The sequence below is a fragment of the Rutilus rutilus genome (assembly GCF_951802725.1).
Source record: "Rutilus rutilus genome assembly, chromosome: 4".
NCBI lineage: Eukaryota > Metazoa > Chordata > Actinopteri > Cypriniformes > Leuciscidae > Rutilus > Rutilus rutilus.
In genome coordinates, this window is record NC_140212.1 from 45,523,676 (window position 1) to 45,544,358 (window position 20,683).

Genomic DNA, 20,683 nt, shown 5'->3' on the forward strand with positions numbered 1-20,683 from the left:
GGCCATTTCAGCGTTCTCTGTCTCAGAGCTGGACCGCACATTAGGAAGGAACGAGTTCGTCATCCGCTTCCTTAGGGGAGCTAGGAGGATGAACCCCCCGCGACCCCCCTCGGTTCCTATGTGGGATCTTTCACTGGTCTTGGAAGCCCTGAAAGCGCATCCCTTTGAACCCGTGGAAACTGTGTATATGAAATACCTCACGCTCAAAACCGTTTTTCTGATAGCGCTGTCTTCAGTCAAACGAGTGGGAGACCTTCATGCGTTATCTATTAACGCCGCGTGCCTCGAGTTCGGACCTAATGACTCTAAAGTTATTCTCAGACCGAGGCATGGTTATGTTCCCAAAATATTGGGCACTCCCTTCAGAGCGCAGGTCATTTCTCTCTCAGCCCTGCCGACTCCCGGCAGCGAGGCAGATAGTAATCTCCTCTGCCCGGTCAGGGCATTGAGAAACTACATTTCACGCTCCGCCGCCTTCAGGCGCTCGGAGTAGCTTTTTGTTTTGTTTGGTGGGCGCACCAAGGGTCTCGCCGCCTCAAAACACAGCCTGTCCAGATGGATAGTGGACGCTATTGCTGCTGCTTATGCGTCTAAAGACCTGCAGTGCCCACTGGGCATTCGAGCTCACTCCACCAGAGGCATGGCCTCATCGTGGGCGTGGTCCAGCGGGATTCCCATTCATGACATTTGTGCAGAGGCAGGCTGGGCCTCCCTCTCTACATTTGTTAGGTTTTACAACCTGGAAGTTCCCGCCTTGCAGGCGAAAGTGTTATCAGTCTAAGTCTCGCGTAAGCCAGCCCACTATCTGTGCGCGGGCTACGTTGTGTGATTTAGCTCTACTGGTTGAGCTGCACCGCTCCGTGCCCCCCATAGTATGTGCTTGTGTACTGCGCTAGCCCTCTGTTGGCCGCCCGGCTCTCTGCTATCACGTTCCCCGGGCTCTCCCTGGGACTCATTCATTGGATGCTGGGCGCGCACGGCGTTGACAAGGGAGTTCCCGCAGCGTAAGCTACTTACGCAATACGAGAGAACCTCTCGTAAGAGAACGTTTCGGTTACTAAACGTAACCTCTGTTCTCTCTAGAGAGGGAACGAGTATTGCGTAACCCGCCGTGCTCGTGCCACGAGCTCATTTCGCTTCATGCGACAGAAACCAGTGAAGCAGCCTCTGAGCCCTGCTTATATATGCTAAGCCACACCCCTTATGACGGGCTGTGACACATTGAGCGCGCCAAGCGCGCTCATTGGTCGTGACGTCACGCCAAGGGCTCAGCTATAGGCTGCTGCAGTTGCCGCAGGGCAGCCAATGGGCACGCTAGTAAGCCTGCCCTTGGTCTGCAGGCTACCGCACTGCGTTGACAAGATTATTAAAAATTAAGGATAATTTTTTGGCTTCAGTATCTCGAGAAAGGAGACTTTCCCGCAGCATAAGCTACTTACGCAATACTCGTTCCCTCTCTAGAGAGAACAGAGGTTACGTTTAGTAACCGAAACGATTTCTATCCCCTTTTCGCAACCCACCAGAAAGGCTTCCATCAGAAATCAAATATGGACAAACTCCCACTCCTGCTTGGAGAAAGCCCAGCGAGCTCAACCCTGGCTGCCCGGTACGTGAGGTCCTGTCACGACAAAAGAGCCTCCAGCAGGACAGAGCTACCAACTGTATAAATATTAGAAGATTAGACATTTTTACTGCTATGTTTATTTTCATGTAATTTCTATTTTCTTTTTATTATTATTATTATTATTATTTTTTTTTATTGTATAGTGTTATGAATGCTTTGGCAATGTAAAGATTTCTTTCACCATGCCAATAAAGCTATTTGAATCTTGAATCTTGATTGCTTTATGCTAATGCTGGTGGCCTAAGTGATGAGTAGCTAATCTCAGAGCCGGCATTTAATGTGAGATGTACCATTAATGGTGTAATTTAGCCCCACCTTTTGTTATAACGCCACCAGCAGTTTGTTCGTTTATTTTAGCTCTCTTTGGTCAGTGCTTTTCCTAGGGACTGTGGAAAAGTGAGTTACATTCTGTACCTGAGAATAGCAAATCTCTTTTGTCTAAACGTTTTGATTTGAGTATTTAGTGGAAGCCCAGCAATAAGTTTCTGTTTTCATTAATTTCTTTTGGATTTGTTTTCTGTGATTTAATCTGTTTGTCCAATTAATTGTTTTCATTTTGTATTGTTTGACTTTATTTTGTTGTGTTTTGTTCTGTTTTTGTTTATAGCAGTTGGCTGCTCCAATGGTTGAGTCTAGGCTTCAATGGCAATTTGATGTAAACTCCTTGGGTCACACCAGCCTGTTTACTGTTAACTGAAACAATACACTTTAAATATATAAATAGGCTGTAGTAGCGACGGTGAATTCACCTGAGGCAAGTTTACTTTTCACCAACTCCATCTTCTTCTCCAGGCTAAAGGCGTGCACGCAGCGGCGTCAGGTCTGCCTCCGCCCCTCTCCGTGATGCGCTTCCACGCAGCAGCCAGACTTTCTTTACGGTGAACAGCAGCGATGATTAATAAATGTTTTGTTTTTTCACTGACTGGAAAAGATTAAGCCCGAGGTCCGACCCGACCCGAGTCATTTGATTATATTTTCGACCCGAACCCGGCCCGAACCCGCGGGTCCCGTCGGGTTTGTCGGGCCGACCCGACCCGTTGAGAACTCTAGGCCCCCGGTGTAGGGAAGCTAGCTGTCCTTGCCCTTTTGGTGGTGGCGTTTCCTTCACTTAGCGAGTGTGAGAGTTAGAGTGTTTGTGTGGAGTAGAATTTGGTGAGTGGTGTGGTCTTAGGATACTCACTGCCCAGCTCGCTGCACTACTGGTAAGCCTCAGCCTGAAAGTCTTTTTTTGTTTGTTGTTTTCTTTATTTTTGGTCTGCTGCATACCGAAGTGGTGTAAACGTGTCCCCTGAGTCAACAGTTTTCATATATTTAAAATAATAATTGTTGTGAAAATAAAAGTATTTTGTATTCAGATCCACGTCTCTTGTCCTCTGTGGTAGCGAACCTGTCTGTCTTATGAAATTTGGCATAGTCTGCTCTTTAGTTTGCTCTTTTGTCCATAAGTGTAACTTTTGTCCTTCCACTACCCCGCCACATCTGGTTACAAATTGTATCTTCAAAAGAGCTAATTGTTCCCTATCAATTTAGCAACTGAGACACTTTCCCAACATAATTTCCCCTTTAAGTGGGTTCAGGAAGGATTCAGATATCTAGGCGTATTCATCAATAAAATCACACCGATATCTTTAGAATTATTATTTTTTATTCTTTAATTGATGTTTATAGACCATTTCAACGGCCTTTCGTCTGTTTAAGGAAGTGACGTATTTGGCCCTAGGACGGTTCCGGTTAGTTGTCGAGCGCATTCAAAACAATGGCGGGATGCGCTTGATGTACAGTGGGATTGCCATAATTTATATAATCCTGCTATTTAGAATATCTAAATTAAAATTAGGCCCTTGTTGCTCGTTAGTTGGGTCCTCCTTCTGGCCCGAAACGAACTTTTTTTTGGAAATTAAAATGTTTAAATTCCTGAAAAACGCGCCTGGATTGCATCAGTGAAGCGAGAAGGCTGAATACGCAACTAGCAATATACAGCACACATTTCGATTCTGGTAAGTAAAACTGTTCTCTTTACTTTTTTTTCTCTCTCTACTCTTTACGTTAACTGTTTATGAATGCTGCAGCATAATTTAAGATAGCTCTGTTCGTTATTGTTTACATATAAACCTAGCATTTTGACGCGTGTAATTTAGTGAAAATAGGCCAAGCTTTTATTTCCGTCTTTTCCCCTAAATGTTTTGTGGGCTGTAATTAAGTAGGAGTTAACATTTGTTGGCTAGCTGTCTAGTTAGTTGACAACTGCAGTAAGTAACACATTACAGAATGTATACTGTATAACAGTTACCACCTGAATGGTGTGTTGCAGTAGTTTACAAAAGGTAACGGTAAACATTTTTCATCACTTAAGCTTGGCTAATGTTAATTCCAACATTTACTATAGTACACAATAGTAGCATTAGTTCTTAAATATTGTGCATTAACCATATTAAGTTAATAATTGTTTTTCTGCTTTTGTCTTCAATAGGAAAGCAATCATTTGTAATTTAAGACGTCCAAGACTACTACAGGGAGACAGGAACAACAGCCAAACCACATGTGACCAATGACCATACAGTGTGGGCAGAATTATTAGGCACCTTGATTTTCTGATCATATTTTGTTTTTCAGACACATTTTTACCAATTCAAAACCACATTAAGCTTAATAACTACTATTCATTTTGTATTTAATATATTTAAGGGATATGTAATTGTACATGAAGACTGGAAATGAAAACGCCTTATATTCAGGTGTGCATAATTATTAGGCACGCTTTCTTTTACAGATAAAATAAGCCAAAAAAGAGATTAACTCAGACTGAAAAGTCACAAATTATGAAATGCCCATGAGAAGGAGCATGACCCTTGGACAGTGAAATCCTCATTGGGTCAGCAGGGTCAGACAAAATCAGGTGGAGAAGAAAAGACACATGTTAACTGCAAAATAATTAAGTGGGAAACCATCAGGAACCCTTTAGTCTCTGGCGCCACCATTTTTCAGAACTGCAACTTACCTGGAGTCTCCAGAAGAGCAAGATATCAGGATCTCAGAGACTTGGGTTCACAAGCTGAAGTGTAGTAAAATACATGAAGATGAAGATGATGTTTTTATAGGCTTTATGGACAGACAGATTGGGACTGACTCTTAAAGGACCAGCATCACATCCTCTTGTTCCACTGTTTGAATAATTCATCTTCATCAGTAAGTTTTGGGAGTTAATTTTTAAAAATGAACTCCTAAAACTTAATGCCAGATTCTGGAAGATTAATTCTTCATGTATTTTACTACACTTCAGCTTGTGATTCTTAAGTGTGGGGCATTTTTTAGTATTCTTTACCTCTCTTTTTTTGGCTTATTTTAACTGCAAAAGAAAATGTGCCTAATAATTATGCACACCTGAATATAAGGTTTTTTTCATTTCCAGCCTTGATGAACAATTCTATATCACTTATAAATTATTAAATACAAAATGAATTGTAGTTAAGATTAATATGGTTTGGAATTGGTAAAAATTTGTCTGGAAAAAAAATATATGATCAGAAAATCAACGTGCAAAATCAATAATTCTGCACACATATGAACCCCCAGATGTGTTCGAGACCTTGAGGATTGATATTGACCCCCTTTGTTCAGGGACTCATAACTCCATTTATGTTTGTCAAAAAAAGTCTGTGAAATGTGTTTTATGTTGTTGTCTCAGTTGTTGAAGCAGATTATGTTCATACAAGAATTTATTTACACATTAACCCTCTGGGGTCTGAGAGGTTTTTGGGGTCCTTGAGATGTTCTGACATGCCCTGACATTTGTGCTTTTTTCAGTTGCTTATAAACATATTAATGGCAAAGGTGTAAATTCACTCTATTTAGCACAAACAGGGCTACCATAATATGTGAACAACTTGCATGTACATGTTTGTATTTTTGAGAGAATAATGTTTATGCATGGTTTTTTTAAAAACAAAAAACTAAAGTTTCTGAAATAAGGCCATAAAACACATTCTAAATATATGTAAATAAGACTTTTGACTAATGGATGTCATTGCCTACTGTTTTTTCTTCAGAATTATGTGAAAATCATCCTGCCTAATCATTCACATAACACAATACATTGATTTAAATCTTGTAAAACACTTTTTGTTTGGAAAGGCCATATGCGGGTGGGCGTGATTCACACCTGCAGAGTCAATGGAGCCCGCATAATGAGGCTGCATACGTAATGAGCCTTTCATTCAGGTGTGTGACTGAGCCACAAGAATGCAAGGACAATATATAACTGGTTTGTTGTTTTTTCCACAAATTTTGCTTGCAAATTGTACAATATCCAAGGTAAACATTTCTAGTAATTGTGCAGTTAATTGTTCTCATACTGTCAGATTTGGAATATATTCTCTTCCCAAATGTGTCACTAATAAAGCATAATAAAATTATTTAAAGAGAAGGCTTATAATGACCTTTTAAGATTTTGTTTACATCTATCCTTATATAGGCCTATATATACGTATATATATATATATATATATATATATATATTAAGGTTATACAATTACAACAACATTTAAAATTGTAACAGTATTTCCAGTGTAATCTTTCTTTGTATTCGCGATTCATATTTAAACAGTATTTTTGCCAGCTGTAGTAGCTCCACAACAGCGCGCATCTGTGCGTTCATTCATTCCGATTAGAACAAAGCAAACAGAACTGACCTATTCCTCAGCGGGATCCGTTTGCTCCTCGAAATGATACTTCCAGAACTTCTGAGGTACATTTTTGCAGGATTATTATCAAGATAGTATTATTCCTCACAGCATCGTAAAGTACATACGTCTGAAAGTGAACTCGCGGTGTGTGTTATCCAGCTGATGTGGGCGTTTCACAGGTTTGTGTGGATCGGCTTACATTTGCGTTTGAATAGCGCGCGCTCTCCGTGGGCGGAGCACATTATAACGTAATTAGCTGAGATGAGAACGACTGACATCTCTCTCTTTGCATACATATTACATAAACTGTGAATATTTGTTTTTTATAAAAATTACTTCATTTAAAAGGAGAGAATTCAAGCTTCATGTCTGTATGCCTGTATGCCTGTTTGACTGAGTATTCGCTGAGTTATGGTTAATTTTCGGACGCGTTTCAGAATGGACTACACTGAAAGAGGAGGCAGAACTCGCTTCGTTTTTATTTTTCTTTATTTGGCAAAAAGCACAACACTTTGTTTTTATTGTGAGTATACACAAAAATAATACACATTTAACAGAATCTATTGATGTATGAAACTCCAATGAAAAATCTAAGTCAACAGAGTATTCATGAGTTTCTTTTACACTGCTAAAAAAAAAGCGAGCTGGTATCGCCGGCGATACCGCCGACCTCAGGGGGTTAAGACATTTGCTGGAAATAAAAGCTGTTAAAAGTGAGAGGATGTTTCTTTTGTTTATGTATTTTTAAATATATACAGTAGTAAACATTTGAAGTGGATAAAAACCTTTCATCAAAGTTAACATTAATTTGGAACAATACCTGTTCTTGTCTTATAGGACAACTTATGATTAACTTTTTTGATCCACTTTAAATGTTGACTACATAAATACACACACAGCTAGCAAATCTGTATGTGACTATACTAAATAGTATACCATATACTATACTAAATAGTATACCATATACCATAAAATAACATTTTCCCTTCAAGGACCTAAAAAGTGTATTCTGTATGTTTTATTCTTAATTTTACAATTATTAATCTTCACGTATACATTTCTCTTAAATGACTAATACAGGTTTATGCATTAGAAAAAAAAGACAGCCAGCATTACATTGCTTTCACCTTCTGTTTATTTGTGACCACATGAGGGGCTCAGATAGGACATTTAAATCTTCTCGCACACATTACATTTGGAAACGAATGAAATGAGTACTGGCATAACTTAAAGCAATTTTTACTGAAGTCCGTTTACTAGCGTACATTTAGCGTTGTAATATACACTCACCTAAAATATTATTAGGAACACCTGTTCAATTTCTCATTAATGCAATTATCTAATCAACCAATCATATGGCAGTTGCTTCAATGCATTTAGGGGTGTGGTCCTGGTCAAGACAATCTCCTGACCTCCAAACTGAATGTCAGAATGGGAAAGAAAGGTGATTTAAGCAATTTTGAGCGTGGCATGGTTGTTGGTGCCAGACGGGCCGGTCTGAGTATTTCACAATCTGCTCAGTTACTGGGATTTTCACGCACAACCATTTCTAGGGTTGACAAAGAATGGTGTGAAAAGGAAAAAACATCCAGTATGCGGCAGTCCTGTGGGCGAAAATGCCTTGTTGATGCTAGAGGTCAGAGGAGAATGGGCAGACTGATTCAAGCTGATAGAAGAGCAACTTTGACTGAAATAACCACTCGTTACAACCGAGGTATGCAGCAAAGCATTTGTGAAGCCACAACACGCACAACCTTGAGGCGGATGGGCTACAACAGCAGAAGACCCCACCGGGTACCACTCATCTCCACTACAAATAGGAAAAAGAGGCTACAATTTGCACGAGCTCACCAAAATTGGACAGTTGAAGACTGGAAAAATGTTGCCTGGTCTGATGAGTCTCTGAATTTCTGTTGAGACATTCAGATGGTAGAGTCAGAATTTGGCATAAACAGAATGAGAACATGGATCCATCATGCCTTGTTACCACTGTGTAGGCTGGTGGTGGTGGTGTAATGGTGTGGGGGATGTTTTCTTGGCACACTTTAGGCCCCTTAGTGCCAGTTGGGCATCGTTTAAATGCCACGGCCTACCTGAGCATTGTTTCTGACCATGTCCATCCCTTTATGACCACCATGTACCCATCCTCTGATGGCTACTTCCAGCAGGATAATGCACCATGTCACAAAGCTCGAATCATTTCAAATTGGTTTATTGAACATGACAATGAGTTCACTGTACTAAAATGGCCCCCACAGTCACCAGATCTCAACCCAATAGAGCATCTTTGGGATGTGATGGAACGGGAGCTTCGTGCCCTGGATGTGCATCCCACAAATCTCCATCAACTGCAAGATGTTATCCTATCAATATGGGCCAACATTTCTAAAGAATGCTTTCAGCACCTTGTTGAATCAATGCCACGTAGAATTAAGGCAGTTCTGAAGGCGAAAGGGGGTCAAACACAGTATTAGTATGGTGTTCCTAATAATCCTTTAGGTGAGTGTACATGCATGTTCTGTAAAGCTGCTCTGAAACGATATGTATTTTGAATAGCGCTGTACAAATAAATATGAATGTTTGCATAGATATGCAAGTGAAATGCCCACTCGTAACCTCCTCGGACAAACCATGATAAGTACGTTTTCGACGCTGTTTGACTTGCTTCATCTTCACCAAACACAAGACAGATGTCATCAACATTTTACGAACGAATGTTCCCAACCTTTCTGTAAGTATCCAGACTGCGATAGGCTTTTATCGCATCTCTCGTGTACACGCAAGCAGCCGCAACACCCAATCGGACTACTCAGGCAAACGTTGTTCTGTGTAAAAAGTATACGCATCAAAGTCTTATTTAAAGGGTCCGGTAATTCCAATCATCGTTTATTTTCAGTTTTTGGAAATACTTTAACTGTTGCCTTTTCGCTAGACGTAAAAGTTACGCGCTTGTTTTCACAGACCGGATATTTAAAAACGCCGCCACCGGAAATGCTTCAGGGCCAGACATGCGCAGTAGCATTCCAACGGAATGTTATTGTTTACATCCTTGAAATGGTCTATAAGGCAGTATAGAGAACTGGTCCTCTCTTCCTTTTTCGTTAATTCTAGGGGTCTCAGTATCATCAAGGACCTTTATGATAAAGGATTATTTTTAGCCTTTTCAGAATTGTCAGAAAAGTTTCTTTTAAAACGTATCTTTTTAGCTTCTTTTAGATCAGACGTTTTAGTACAAAATCAATGTCCCCGGTTTTCTAATCTTCCTCCTGATTATAACATGGACACCCTTCTTAATCTTAGCTAGACAGAAAAGGGCTAATCTCTGTAATTAATGAATTAATAGATTGATTAAATCTTGACCCCTCTGTTTGACTCAAAAATACTTGGGAACAAGAGCTGGGGTTCACTATACTTGAAATAGAGTGGGATTCTAAAATAGATTTAGTACATTCTTCCTCTATACGCGCCCAGCACAGTTTGATGCAAAGCAAGATTCTTCATAGAATACACTACACCAATGCCAGACTACACTATTTCACAACACTATTGGCCTGGAGGCTCATTCTCTTTAAGTGTTAACATGCATGCCCTCCTTCATATGATAGATTGATAAAATAAATTATCTTTGTTTAAAGCAAAAAAAAAAAAAAAACTTTCATAAAACATGGAAACCTTTGTTAAATTATATTTATACCATTGATCTCGCACTTGAAAACGCAGACGAGTATAACCTATATCTTTTTTTTAATCCTTTTGTTTATATTGCATTGTATTTTATTATTTTGTACACTTATTGTATTGTTTAACTATTACACTTATAGGGCCCTATTTTAACGATCTGAAACGCAAGTATCAAGCGCGAAACGCAAGTAACTTTGTGGGTGGGTCTTGGGCGCTGTTGCTATTATACCGGCGGGATAAATGACTCTTGCGCCCGACGCAAATCTAAAATGGGTTGGTCTGAAGTAGCTTCATTATTCATAGGTGTGGTTTGGGTGTAATGTGAAATAAACCAATCAGAGCGACATCTCACATTCCCTTTAAGAGGAGGCACGCTTGTTCCATGGCGGATTGCTATTATAACGGCGGATTTGCCCGTCGCGCACCAGCAGCGGTCACAGCCGAGGAGACCGACGTTCTCGTCAGGGCCGTAAAACACAGAGAAGTGACATTGTATGGGGATGGGAGAAACCTATCCAAATTAGCTTTGGTTAAACAGGTTTTTATTGGTTATAAAAATTTGGGTAAATGTGTAGATTTATGCCTATTTGTTCACATCTTCATGGACACAACAATGATTTCCCTCGTGTGTTAAATAATAATGTTCCTGTAATAATGTTTGGTTTTCTAAAAATGAGAACTGCTGCGTCTGTGTGTAGATGAGAAAAGCAAAGTGCATGCGCGTTGTGCACACGCTACATTGATTATGGCCAAGCATGCGCCCTTAAAATAGCATATGAATAACATCAGCAACGCGTCACTGACTTTAGACTAGGTTTTTCCTGGTCAGTGGTGGAATTGTTTTCTAAACCTGCAAAATAGCACCAGGGAACGTTTGCGCCGGAATACGCCTCCTCTTTTCGCTGCACCGCCCCCGGGAGCGCAAATGCATTTCCTAGTTTACTGACGTGCGTCTGTGGAGGGAAAAGTCCACTGTGTGCGGGTGCAAAATAGGAATGATACATGCATCGGTGTACAAAGTCAATTGCGCTGGGTGCAAGATAGGGCCCGTAGTATGTTTATTGTTATGTTTATTGTTTTATATATACAAGATGTTGTATCTGCTCAAAATGCCAATAAATATATTTTGAAATAAGAAAAGTCGGGTATGTGCACGTGTCACACCACTGGACCTCTCCTAACACAGGCCCCCTTTCAGACATACTACATAAGTTGCAAAACTATTTTACTGATGAAATCGCAGAGCAGTGCTGACAGCACATTTCTGTGCACTTGTATGAGTGTGTGTGTCTGTACTCTGTGTGTGCGTTTTTATGTTAGAGCAGGATAAAGTGAATAAAAATTAATTTTGTAGGAAACTCATGGAAATGGTTTGTGATTAATATCCTGTTGTTTGTTATATTTTCTTTTGTCTTTGTGGGTTTTGGTTGTTTTGCTGTTGTAGGCTGTCAGGACCTCTGAAATGACTGCATTACAGTTCCATATCATTTTGCAAAATGATTTCAGTTAAGACATGCCTAGAACTACTTTACCTGTGCGTTTACTGTAAATAATTGCACACCTTATAATGTTCGTCAGCCAATCAGAATGAAGCATTCATCAGCCCTGTAGCATAACTAGAGCTAAACCTCTGTAAATTCTCAATAAGAACGTTTGTAAATGTAGTAATGTGGGTAATAAGTGAAGATTAAAATGCTGTTTTTGGAGTTGTTTAATCAACTCTTCATGCTCTACATACTTGAGTTTATCCAGTCTGTAGTTTGGATCCTCCCGTTTATCAGTGAGCAGCTTGACTCCTGAATCTCCTGGGTGATTGTAGCTCAGATCCAGCTCTCTCAGGTGTGAGGGGTTTGAACTCAGAGCTGAAGACACATGACCACAGCCTTTCTCTGTCACCATACAGCCAGACAATCTACAAAGGCATACAGCAACAGTTAGTTTGGCAATCAGACGTTACTATCACACACTGTTCTTGGCTACGTTTCCCAAAAGAATCTAAGAATAAATTACTTTTTTTTTTATTACATTGTTTTGAATTGAAAATATATAATTTACATTTAGACAAAAAAACATTAACAGTCATACAAATAATAGTGAATGTGTGCATATTTCAAAATAAATTATTATTTGCAAGTATTTCACATGCATTAATTTACAATGAATTATAGTTGCTAATAAATTCTTAATTTCCTATTTTAAATATCTTAAAAACATTTATTATTAAATCTGTTTATTGATCTTTTAAAATAATACCAGGATACAGATACAGGATAATAGTAAAAAATATATGCAGCTCATAACATCTCTCAGCCAGTCATCAAAAGATTTTGTTTCCATAGCAGAAGAACGCGCCGTCTAGCTAATAATGTTGAGAAGGCAAAAGCCTTTGCAGCATTTCCAGACAAGCCAGTGACATTTGGAGAAAGTCCAAAAAGTGCAACCAAAGGACAAGGCTCAATCTGTCTCTGTCACTAAAGAAAAACAATTAAAGATTGATAGCCAAAAAGAAGTTAAGGATGGACATAACCCAAACATATGTAATAAATCAGTAGGGGCCTGATGGCAACAATGACAGAGAGGATCAACACCAGGCTTAATTTTTGCCAACCTCACTTTTGTCCAGTTAATACAATGAATACATTTTAATTGGATAAAATGTGACAAGCACAAATAGAAGAGGTATGAACACGGGACAGGATCTGGTTCCAAGTTCATCATCAAATGTGAGGCATAGATCCGACTCCCACGATTGTCTAATAAAAGAGATAGAGGAAGTGGAGATGGAGGAAATCAGCCTGTATATCGTAGACAATGTACTCCTTTTATCTAAGGCTACTTCAAGAATCTGATCTAGTGAAGATTTTGGTGAAAGATTCAGAAAGTCAGGGAATGAATTTAACAAAAGTTCTGAGCTGAAAATATCAAAAAAATTCTGCACAAGTGAGAGATAATTTTTGTTTCAATTGTAAAAAGCTGGAAAAAACATTATCAATGTAAATATCATTGACAGCCGAAATTCCTGCTCTCTGCAAAATATTAAATGCTTTGTCATTAACCCCCTAGGGTCGGCAATCACCCCGGCGTGATCTGCTCGCTTTTTTTCTTATCAGTGCAAAAGAGACTCAAAATACTCTGTCGATTTTGATCTTACATACAAGTGTATGTAACACTTCCGATCCTGTTAAATGTCTTTTATTTTTGTGTATACTCACAATAAAAACAAAGTATTGTGCTTTTTGCCAAATAAAGAAAAATAAGCATGATGCGAGTTCTGCCTTCTCTCTGTCAGTGTAGTCCATTCTGAAACGCGTCCGGAAATGAACTATAATGTCTGCTAAGTAGTACAAACAAAAAAGTGGACAATACAAAAAAGGCAGAGTAAATATTTATGTCACTCCACTGCTTTTTTGGTGTTTTCCACTTACTGGTTTGAAATGAAATAGGAAATAATATGAAATGAAACTTAACCTGAAGACAGATCAGACAGCTCTGAGTCCGAATCCGGCTGAAGTTCTATGTCTTCTCCATCTGAGTCACAAGGGTTTACTTCACTCAGGATCATTTCCAAGGCCTGCCGAGTGGTGAGTCTTGTCTGCATTTTCTTTTCTTGGAGAGGAGGTTCGTACACCACAGAATTCTTGAGGGCACTGAAGTAGTAGGCTATGTGCAGTGAGATTTTATCCACCTCAGCACAAAAGGAATTACCTCTCATTTGAGAGCAAGCTGCATGCAATTAGATGTGCTAATTCATACCTGTTTACACCTGGGCAAGATCCTACATGCCAATGTGAGACATGGTCAATCAAGTTCTCTGCTTTTAGCAGCCCTCCCTCCCCCACACATACAAACAAGCCACCAGCAACCATTCACACACACACCCCCAACCCCCCTGCAGATTGCTCAGGTAATGACCACATTTACACATGAATTGATGCTAATGATAGCCAAAAGACTAACCAGTTAGCATCCACTTGGCTAAAGGAGGGTTACAAATCTCTGGGACTTCTAGTGTTAAACATGCTTGCAGAAATATACAGTTGATTCTATTTTGGAGAACAGACAGAAGAAGATCCGTCGATGTACTTTTGTTTGTTTTTTTATGTTCAGATGTTCAGTAGCAGTCATGAGCGCGAGCACATGTGAAGAGTTTTAACTCTTTCTTCTCTGTGTCAATTGCATACCTTTGAGATTCACTTTATTTCGACATTGTCTAATAATCCAAATGTAGTTGTATAAGTTACTATTATACAAACCAAAGGACAGGCAATGATTTTCGGGCTACAGATGGCAGAAATAATGCTTGTCTCTTCTGTTTTTGTTGCAAAGATAGCCATTCTACTTATGATAATAATAGTTATTTAAATAAAAAAAATCTAAATAATATAATTTTATATATATGACGACTTCAGATGCAAAAGCCTCTAAGTACCATCTGAAATTTTCTTCTAAAAGAGCATTTTTATCAAGCTTGTATGTTTATGTTCAGTTATTTCACCTAAATGGCAATGAAAAGTACCTATTAATTGTCATTAACCCCCTGAGGTTGGCAATCGCGCCGGCGCGATAGGTTCGTTTTTGTTCATATCAGTGCAAAAGAGATTAAAAATTATCTGTTGATTTTGATTTTACATACTTGTGTCATACATCAATCAATCCTGTTAAGTCTGTATTATTTTTGTGTATACTCACAATAAAAACAAAGTGTTGTGCTTTTCGCCAAATAAAGAAAAATAAACATGATGCGAGTTCTGCGTTCTCTCTGTCAGTGAAGTCAATTCTGAAACGCGTCCGAAAATGAACCATAACTCAGCGAATACTCAGTCAAACAGGAATACAGGCACACAGGCATGAAGCTTGAATTCTCTTCTTTTAAATTAAGTAATTATTCTAAAAAAACTATATTCTAAGAAAATATTCTAAGTTTATGTAATCTGTATGAAAAGAGAGAGATGTCAGTCGTTCTCAACTCAGCTCATTATGTTTTGATATGACCCCGCCCACGGAGAGCGCGCGCTATTCAGATAAACGCAAATTATCTGAGGCGATCCTCGCAAACCCGTGAAACGCCCACATCAGCTGGATAACACACACACCGCGAGTTCACTTTCAGACTCATGGACTTTACGACGCTGTGAGGAATAATAGGCTACTATCTTGATAATAATCCTGGAAAATTTACCTCAGAAGTGCTGGAAGTTTTGTTTCGAGGAGCAACAGATCCGGCTGAGGAATAGGTCAGTTATATATTTGCTTTGTTCTAATCGCAAGTGTCTGTACAGGCAAAAAGACTATTTAAATATGAATCGCGTTTCAGTGTATGAATGAATGAACGCACAGATGCGCGCTGTTGTGAAGCTACTATAGCTGGCACAAATACTGTTTAAATATGAATCGCGTTGCAGTGTATCATGAATGAATGAACGCACAGATGCGCGCTGTTGTGTAGCTACAACAGCTGGCACAAATACTGTTTAAATATGAATCACGTTTCAGTGTATCATGAATGAATGAACGCACAGATGCGCGCTGTTGTGAAGCTACTACAGCTGGCACAAATACTGTTTTAATATGAATCGCGTTTCTGTGTGTGAATGAATGAACAGCTTTCACCAAACTCTATTGCTATAATGAGATGAGTAAAAATCGACTACAAAAATTGGATAGATTATAAAGTTTTTACTGTAAAATACTGCCACATCAAATAAGCTTATAATGTTGCTTACATATATTATAATCTTATAATGTTGCAAATAAGCTTATAATCTAATCTAATCTATATATATATATATATATATATATATATATATGTTTTGTCAAAAATAATCAACTAAGATGTTATTTTAGTGTTTGTTCCAATATAGGCTATATTCAAACTAATGAATCCTTAACATTGAAATACGTATAATAAAATGTATACTTTAGTTTTTACAAAGAAAGATTACACTGGAAATATTGTTACAATTTTAATTGTTGTAATTGTATAACCTTTTTAATAAAATAGCAAAAATATATACAAGGATAGATGTAAACAAAATCTTAAAAGGTCAATATAAACCTTCTCTTTAAATAATTTTTATTGTGTTTTATTAGTGACACATTTGGGTAGAGAATATATTCCAAAACTTTCTGAAAATACAGTATGAGAATTAACTGCACAATTACTAGAAATGTTTACCTTGGATAAAATTTGCAAGCACAATTTGTGATTGGCTCATTAAGTATGCGGGCCACTTGTCTCCTCAGGTGTGAACCACTCAATATTCATGATGGTGTTGGATCGTTGACGCCCACTCGCATATTGCCTTTCCAAACAGAAAGTGTCTTGCAAAATTTAAATCAATGTATTGTTTTATGTGAATGATCAGGCAGGATGATTTTCACATCATTTTGAAGAAAAAACTCTAAGACACATTAGAGAGTATGTTTAGTATGTGTTTTGTGGCCTTATTTCAGAAACTTTCATTTTTAGTTTTTTCAATAACCATGCATAAACATTATTCTCTCAAAAATACAAACATGTACATACATGTTGATCACATATTATGGTAGCCCTGTTTGTGCTAAATAGAGTGTAAATACACCTTTGCCATTCATATGTTTATAAGAAACTGAAAAAAGCACAAATGTCAGGGCATGTCAGAACATCTCAAGGACCCCAAAAACACCTCAGACCCCAGAGGGTTAAAGTGAAATTACTGAACTTAAATATACAAGCTTGATAAAAATGCTTGTTTTAGAAGAAAATTTCAGATGGCGCTCAGAGGCTTTTGCATCATGAAGTCTTTTGCATCTTGAAGTCTGAAGTCTGAAAAAGTATCCAATGAAAAAACTACTCAAGTAGCTAGTTACTTTGGATCATATATATATATATATATATATATATATATATATATATATATATATATATATATGATCCAAAGTAACTAGCTACTTGAGTAGTTTTTTCATTGGATACTTTTTTAATCTTACTCAAGTAACTATTAAGATTATTACTTTTACTTTGAGTAAATATTTCTATAAGTACTTGTACTTTTACTTGAGTACAGTTTTTGGATACTCTACCCACCTCTGGTAAACATGTTATTTTTACATGAACACATCTACTAGTTTTGCTTTTACCAAACTATATTGCTATACTGAGATGAGTAAAAATCGACTGAAATATGTTGAAATAAAATGTCTTTGTATAAGCAATGTATTAAACTGCAAATTAACATTTATATGCAAATATTTCTGCTCATATGTTAAATATAGGGCTGAACGATTAATTGCTTTTGCGATAATATCGCAATATGATGAAATGCGATTTTTTAACCGCAAAGCTGCGATTACAGTCTGGTCACGTGACACGCAAGAGTAAACCAGTCTGTACTGCAGATAAAGCATCAACTTGGCACGTGTTATGAACTGCTCCGAGACACGAAGGTTGAGGATCCAAATGCAGTTTTTTTTAAAGGGTTATACAGAATCGTAGTCAAAATCCAGGCAAAGGTCATACACTGGCAGGCAATCCAACAAACAGACAAATCCAGAGGGTGAGGCAGAAACAGGAAAACCAGGACACAGGCAGAGATCAAGAACCAGGAATAACGACAACAAAGGAAATGCAGTGGGATAACGTACAAGACTTTGCAGGGAATGATGAGGTGAACCAGGCTTATATGGGGTGAACTAAACAATATAATGAGACACAGGTGAATGTGATAATCAGGGATGATGAGTCCAGGCAGTGAATTATGGGAAATGTAGTTGTGAGTGAATAATGATAGTCTGATGTAGAGTGCCCTCAGGTGGCTCTCAAGGGCACTCCAGATGATGACCGTTACAGCACGTTACAGGAAATAACAGTTTATGTTTAATTTATGTGATATTGTGTTATAGATTCTCTCCAACGATTCTGTATCGATTGAGATAATTTCAGATTTATGTCTGAGCTTAGTTTTAAACACAGATATGTGATGACGCGTGTGCTTTATAAACAACCGTATTCTGCTTGCTTCTAATTCCTCTGTCACACACACGACACCACTCGAACTTTACGAGAAATAATCTTTAATAAAGTTGGGAAAAGTTTAAGCGAATTACAAGGACATTCGCGGACTTCATTGCACAAGATATGAGATATGTGCGGTTTGCTTGATGTTATTTTTGTTACGATGTTACGACGGTCTCGCCCGCCGGTATTTTACTTACAAATGTTCTACGAAGGCATCATATGTCTTGGAATGCAGTTGGCTTATATATTAAAAATATGAAAATTACCGACAGAAGCTGCTTTCAAATACTCACACGCGCTTTGCAAAGAGTGCTTGAGCATGCGGCTGTGAGCGACTCCGTCTACGTGGTTAAATGTACTTGCATCTCAAAATGCTTTTATGATGCAAAACACAGTCAGTTACTGTATATCTTAAGTTATTAAACAGACAGGACAAACCACATCTTATAATTTCAAAAGAGATGAAAACGTTCAGACAGCCTACTCTTAAATACTGAGAGCACCCTTTGTTTATTGCTTGTAATATTTTTGTTTGTACTTTTGTACTTTGTTATTTGTTTTGAAGCTATATTTGTTCAAATTATTACCATGTAATTGTATTAATTTCGTTTTTTTAATGTGTAATTATTATAAGTAGACCTACTTATAATTATGTAATTAAATATTTTAAGTTTTATTAATAAGATCAATTAAAGAAAAAAAATTGATCGGCTCATGAGGTGCCTAAAGATTCCCTTCCCTATTTTACAATGATTTATTGCTGGTTTTTGTTGAATAATAGAAAAGATAAAGAGCTTAAAAAGTAATCGCATATTAAATCGCAATCGCAATATTGGTAAAACTAAATCACAATTCGATTATTTTCCAAAATCGTTCAGCACTAGTTAGATATATAGTATGTGATGTTTTGTTACAAAGTAAAGATCCGCACACCGAAGAGCTCCCGTTTACATAATTTATTCATCATTTACATTTATAATAAATTATGTAAATGGGAGCTCTTCGGTGTGCGGATCTTTACTTTGTTACTTGCATTATATATGAGATCCAGCACCCGTACTTGACTGGGATGTGCGTGAACTGCTCCTTATGTGATGTGATGTTTTGTTAAAAATAAAGTAGGTATATTGAATTATCAACTAAATTGTTATTATAGTGTTTGTTCCAATATTCAAACTAATGAATCCTTAACTTTGAAATACGTATGATAAAATCGATGTACACTTTTTAAAAAGAAAGATTACACTTGAAATATTGTTAAAATTGTAATTGTTGTTGATTTATATGTGAAAACTGTTTAATAAAATAGCAAAACATATATTTGCAAGGTAGATGTAAGCAACATCTTAATAGGTCAATAAAAACCTTCTCATTAAATTATTTATTATAGTTTTTTTATTAGTGTCACATTTGGGGAGAGGATATATTCCAAAACATTCTGAAAATCCAGTATGAGAATTAACTGCATAGTTACTAGAAATGTTTACCATGGATATTATGCAATTTGCATGCATACCAAATAAGTCCTCACATTCTTTACTTGTGGTACTCTCAGTGATACACTTGAATGAAAGGCTCATTATGTGGCTCATTATGCAGCTCATTATGTGGGTCACTGTCTTCTCAGGTGTGAATCACGCCCACACGCATATTGCCTTTCCAAAACGTGTCTTACAAAGTTTAAATCAATGTATTGTTTTATGTGAATGATTAGGCAGGATGATTTTCAGATCATTTTGAAGAAAAAACTCTAAGCGACAACACCCATTATTCAAAAGTCTTGTGGACACATTTAGTATAAGTCTTCTGGCCTTATTTCAGAAACTTTAGCTTTTTTTTCAATAACCATGCATAAACATTATTCTCTCAAAAATACAAACATGTTGCTCACATATTATGGTAGCCCTGTTTGTGCTAAATAGAGTGTAATTACACCTTTGCCATTAATATATTTATAAGCAACTGAAAAAAGCACAAATGTCAGGGCATGTCAGAACATCTCAAGGACTTCAGACCCCAGAGGGTTAAGTCAGGGGGGAATAAAGGGTTACGGTTTATAGGTGAAGACACTGGGAAGCGCTAAAGGTAAAAATGGGTTCGGAATTGAGACCAAATCCATAACGATTGTTAGACAATAGAATTGGCTTAAGGACAGCGCGAGATGGCAGTAAGAGGACCACACAATAGTGGGACAGGCGAGACTGGGGAGCTGGAACCCTCTTCAATACTGACCCAAGCCGGACCCAGTCACTGAGCCCGAAATGACTCTGAAACCAGAACAATGTAGAGTGTATAGTTGCTGCCCAGTAGTAAAATAAGCAATAAGGAAGGGTAAGCCCACCCTCAAGCTTTGGTTTCTGAAATATTTCTCTACGTATTCTGGCTGGTCCTTTGATTAAAAAAAAAGATGAGATTGTCACGGTTTATGAATGCATTGTTTCCTGCTTGTCTCGTGTTTATGTTGTTACATGTGTGTGGGTGTGTGTGAGTGGGCGTGACCGGCAATCATCATCTATCAGAGCACAGCTGATCTCACTCACGGCGCCAGTTGCAGTTAATCCTCTCATCTTTAAATACTCACCTATTTCTCATCTCCTTTGTCAGATCGTTGTATGAGGTCCTCCGTGCTGCATGTCTGTTTCCGTTCCTGTTCGGCGTTCTCCAGTCTCGTGCTTCATTGTTCCTGTTCAGTTTTTCCCT

The 20,683-nt window shown here is 38.0% G+C and overlaps 1 protein-coding gene across 2 annotated transcripts in view; it reads right to left on the minus strand.

The window, feature by feature from the left end:
- The window catches only part of LOC311289541 (NLR family CARD domain-containing protein 3-like), an 83,379-nt gene that overhangs the window by 32,397 nt on the left and 30,299 nt on the right, over positions 1-20,683 (minus strand). For both annotated transcript variants that reach the window (XM_084407621.1, XM_084407622.1), the window contains one exon: positions 11,726-11,899. In XM_084407621.1, coding sequence (XP_084263747.1) covers positions 11,726-11,899 — 174 coding nt within the window. The remainder of the gene's footprint in view (positions 1-11,725; positions 11,900-20,683) is intronic.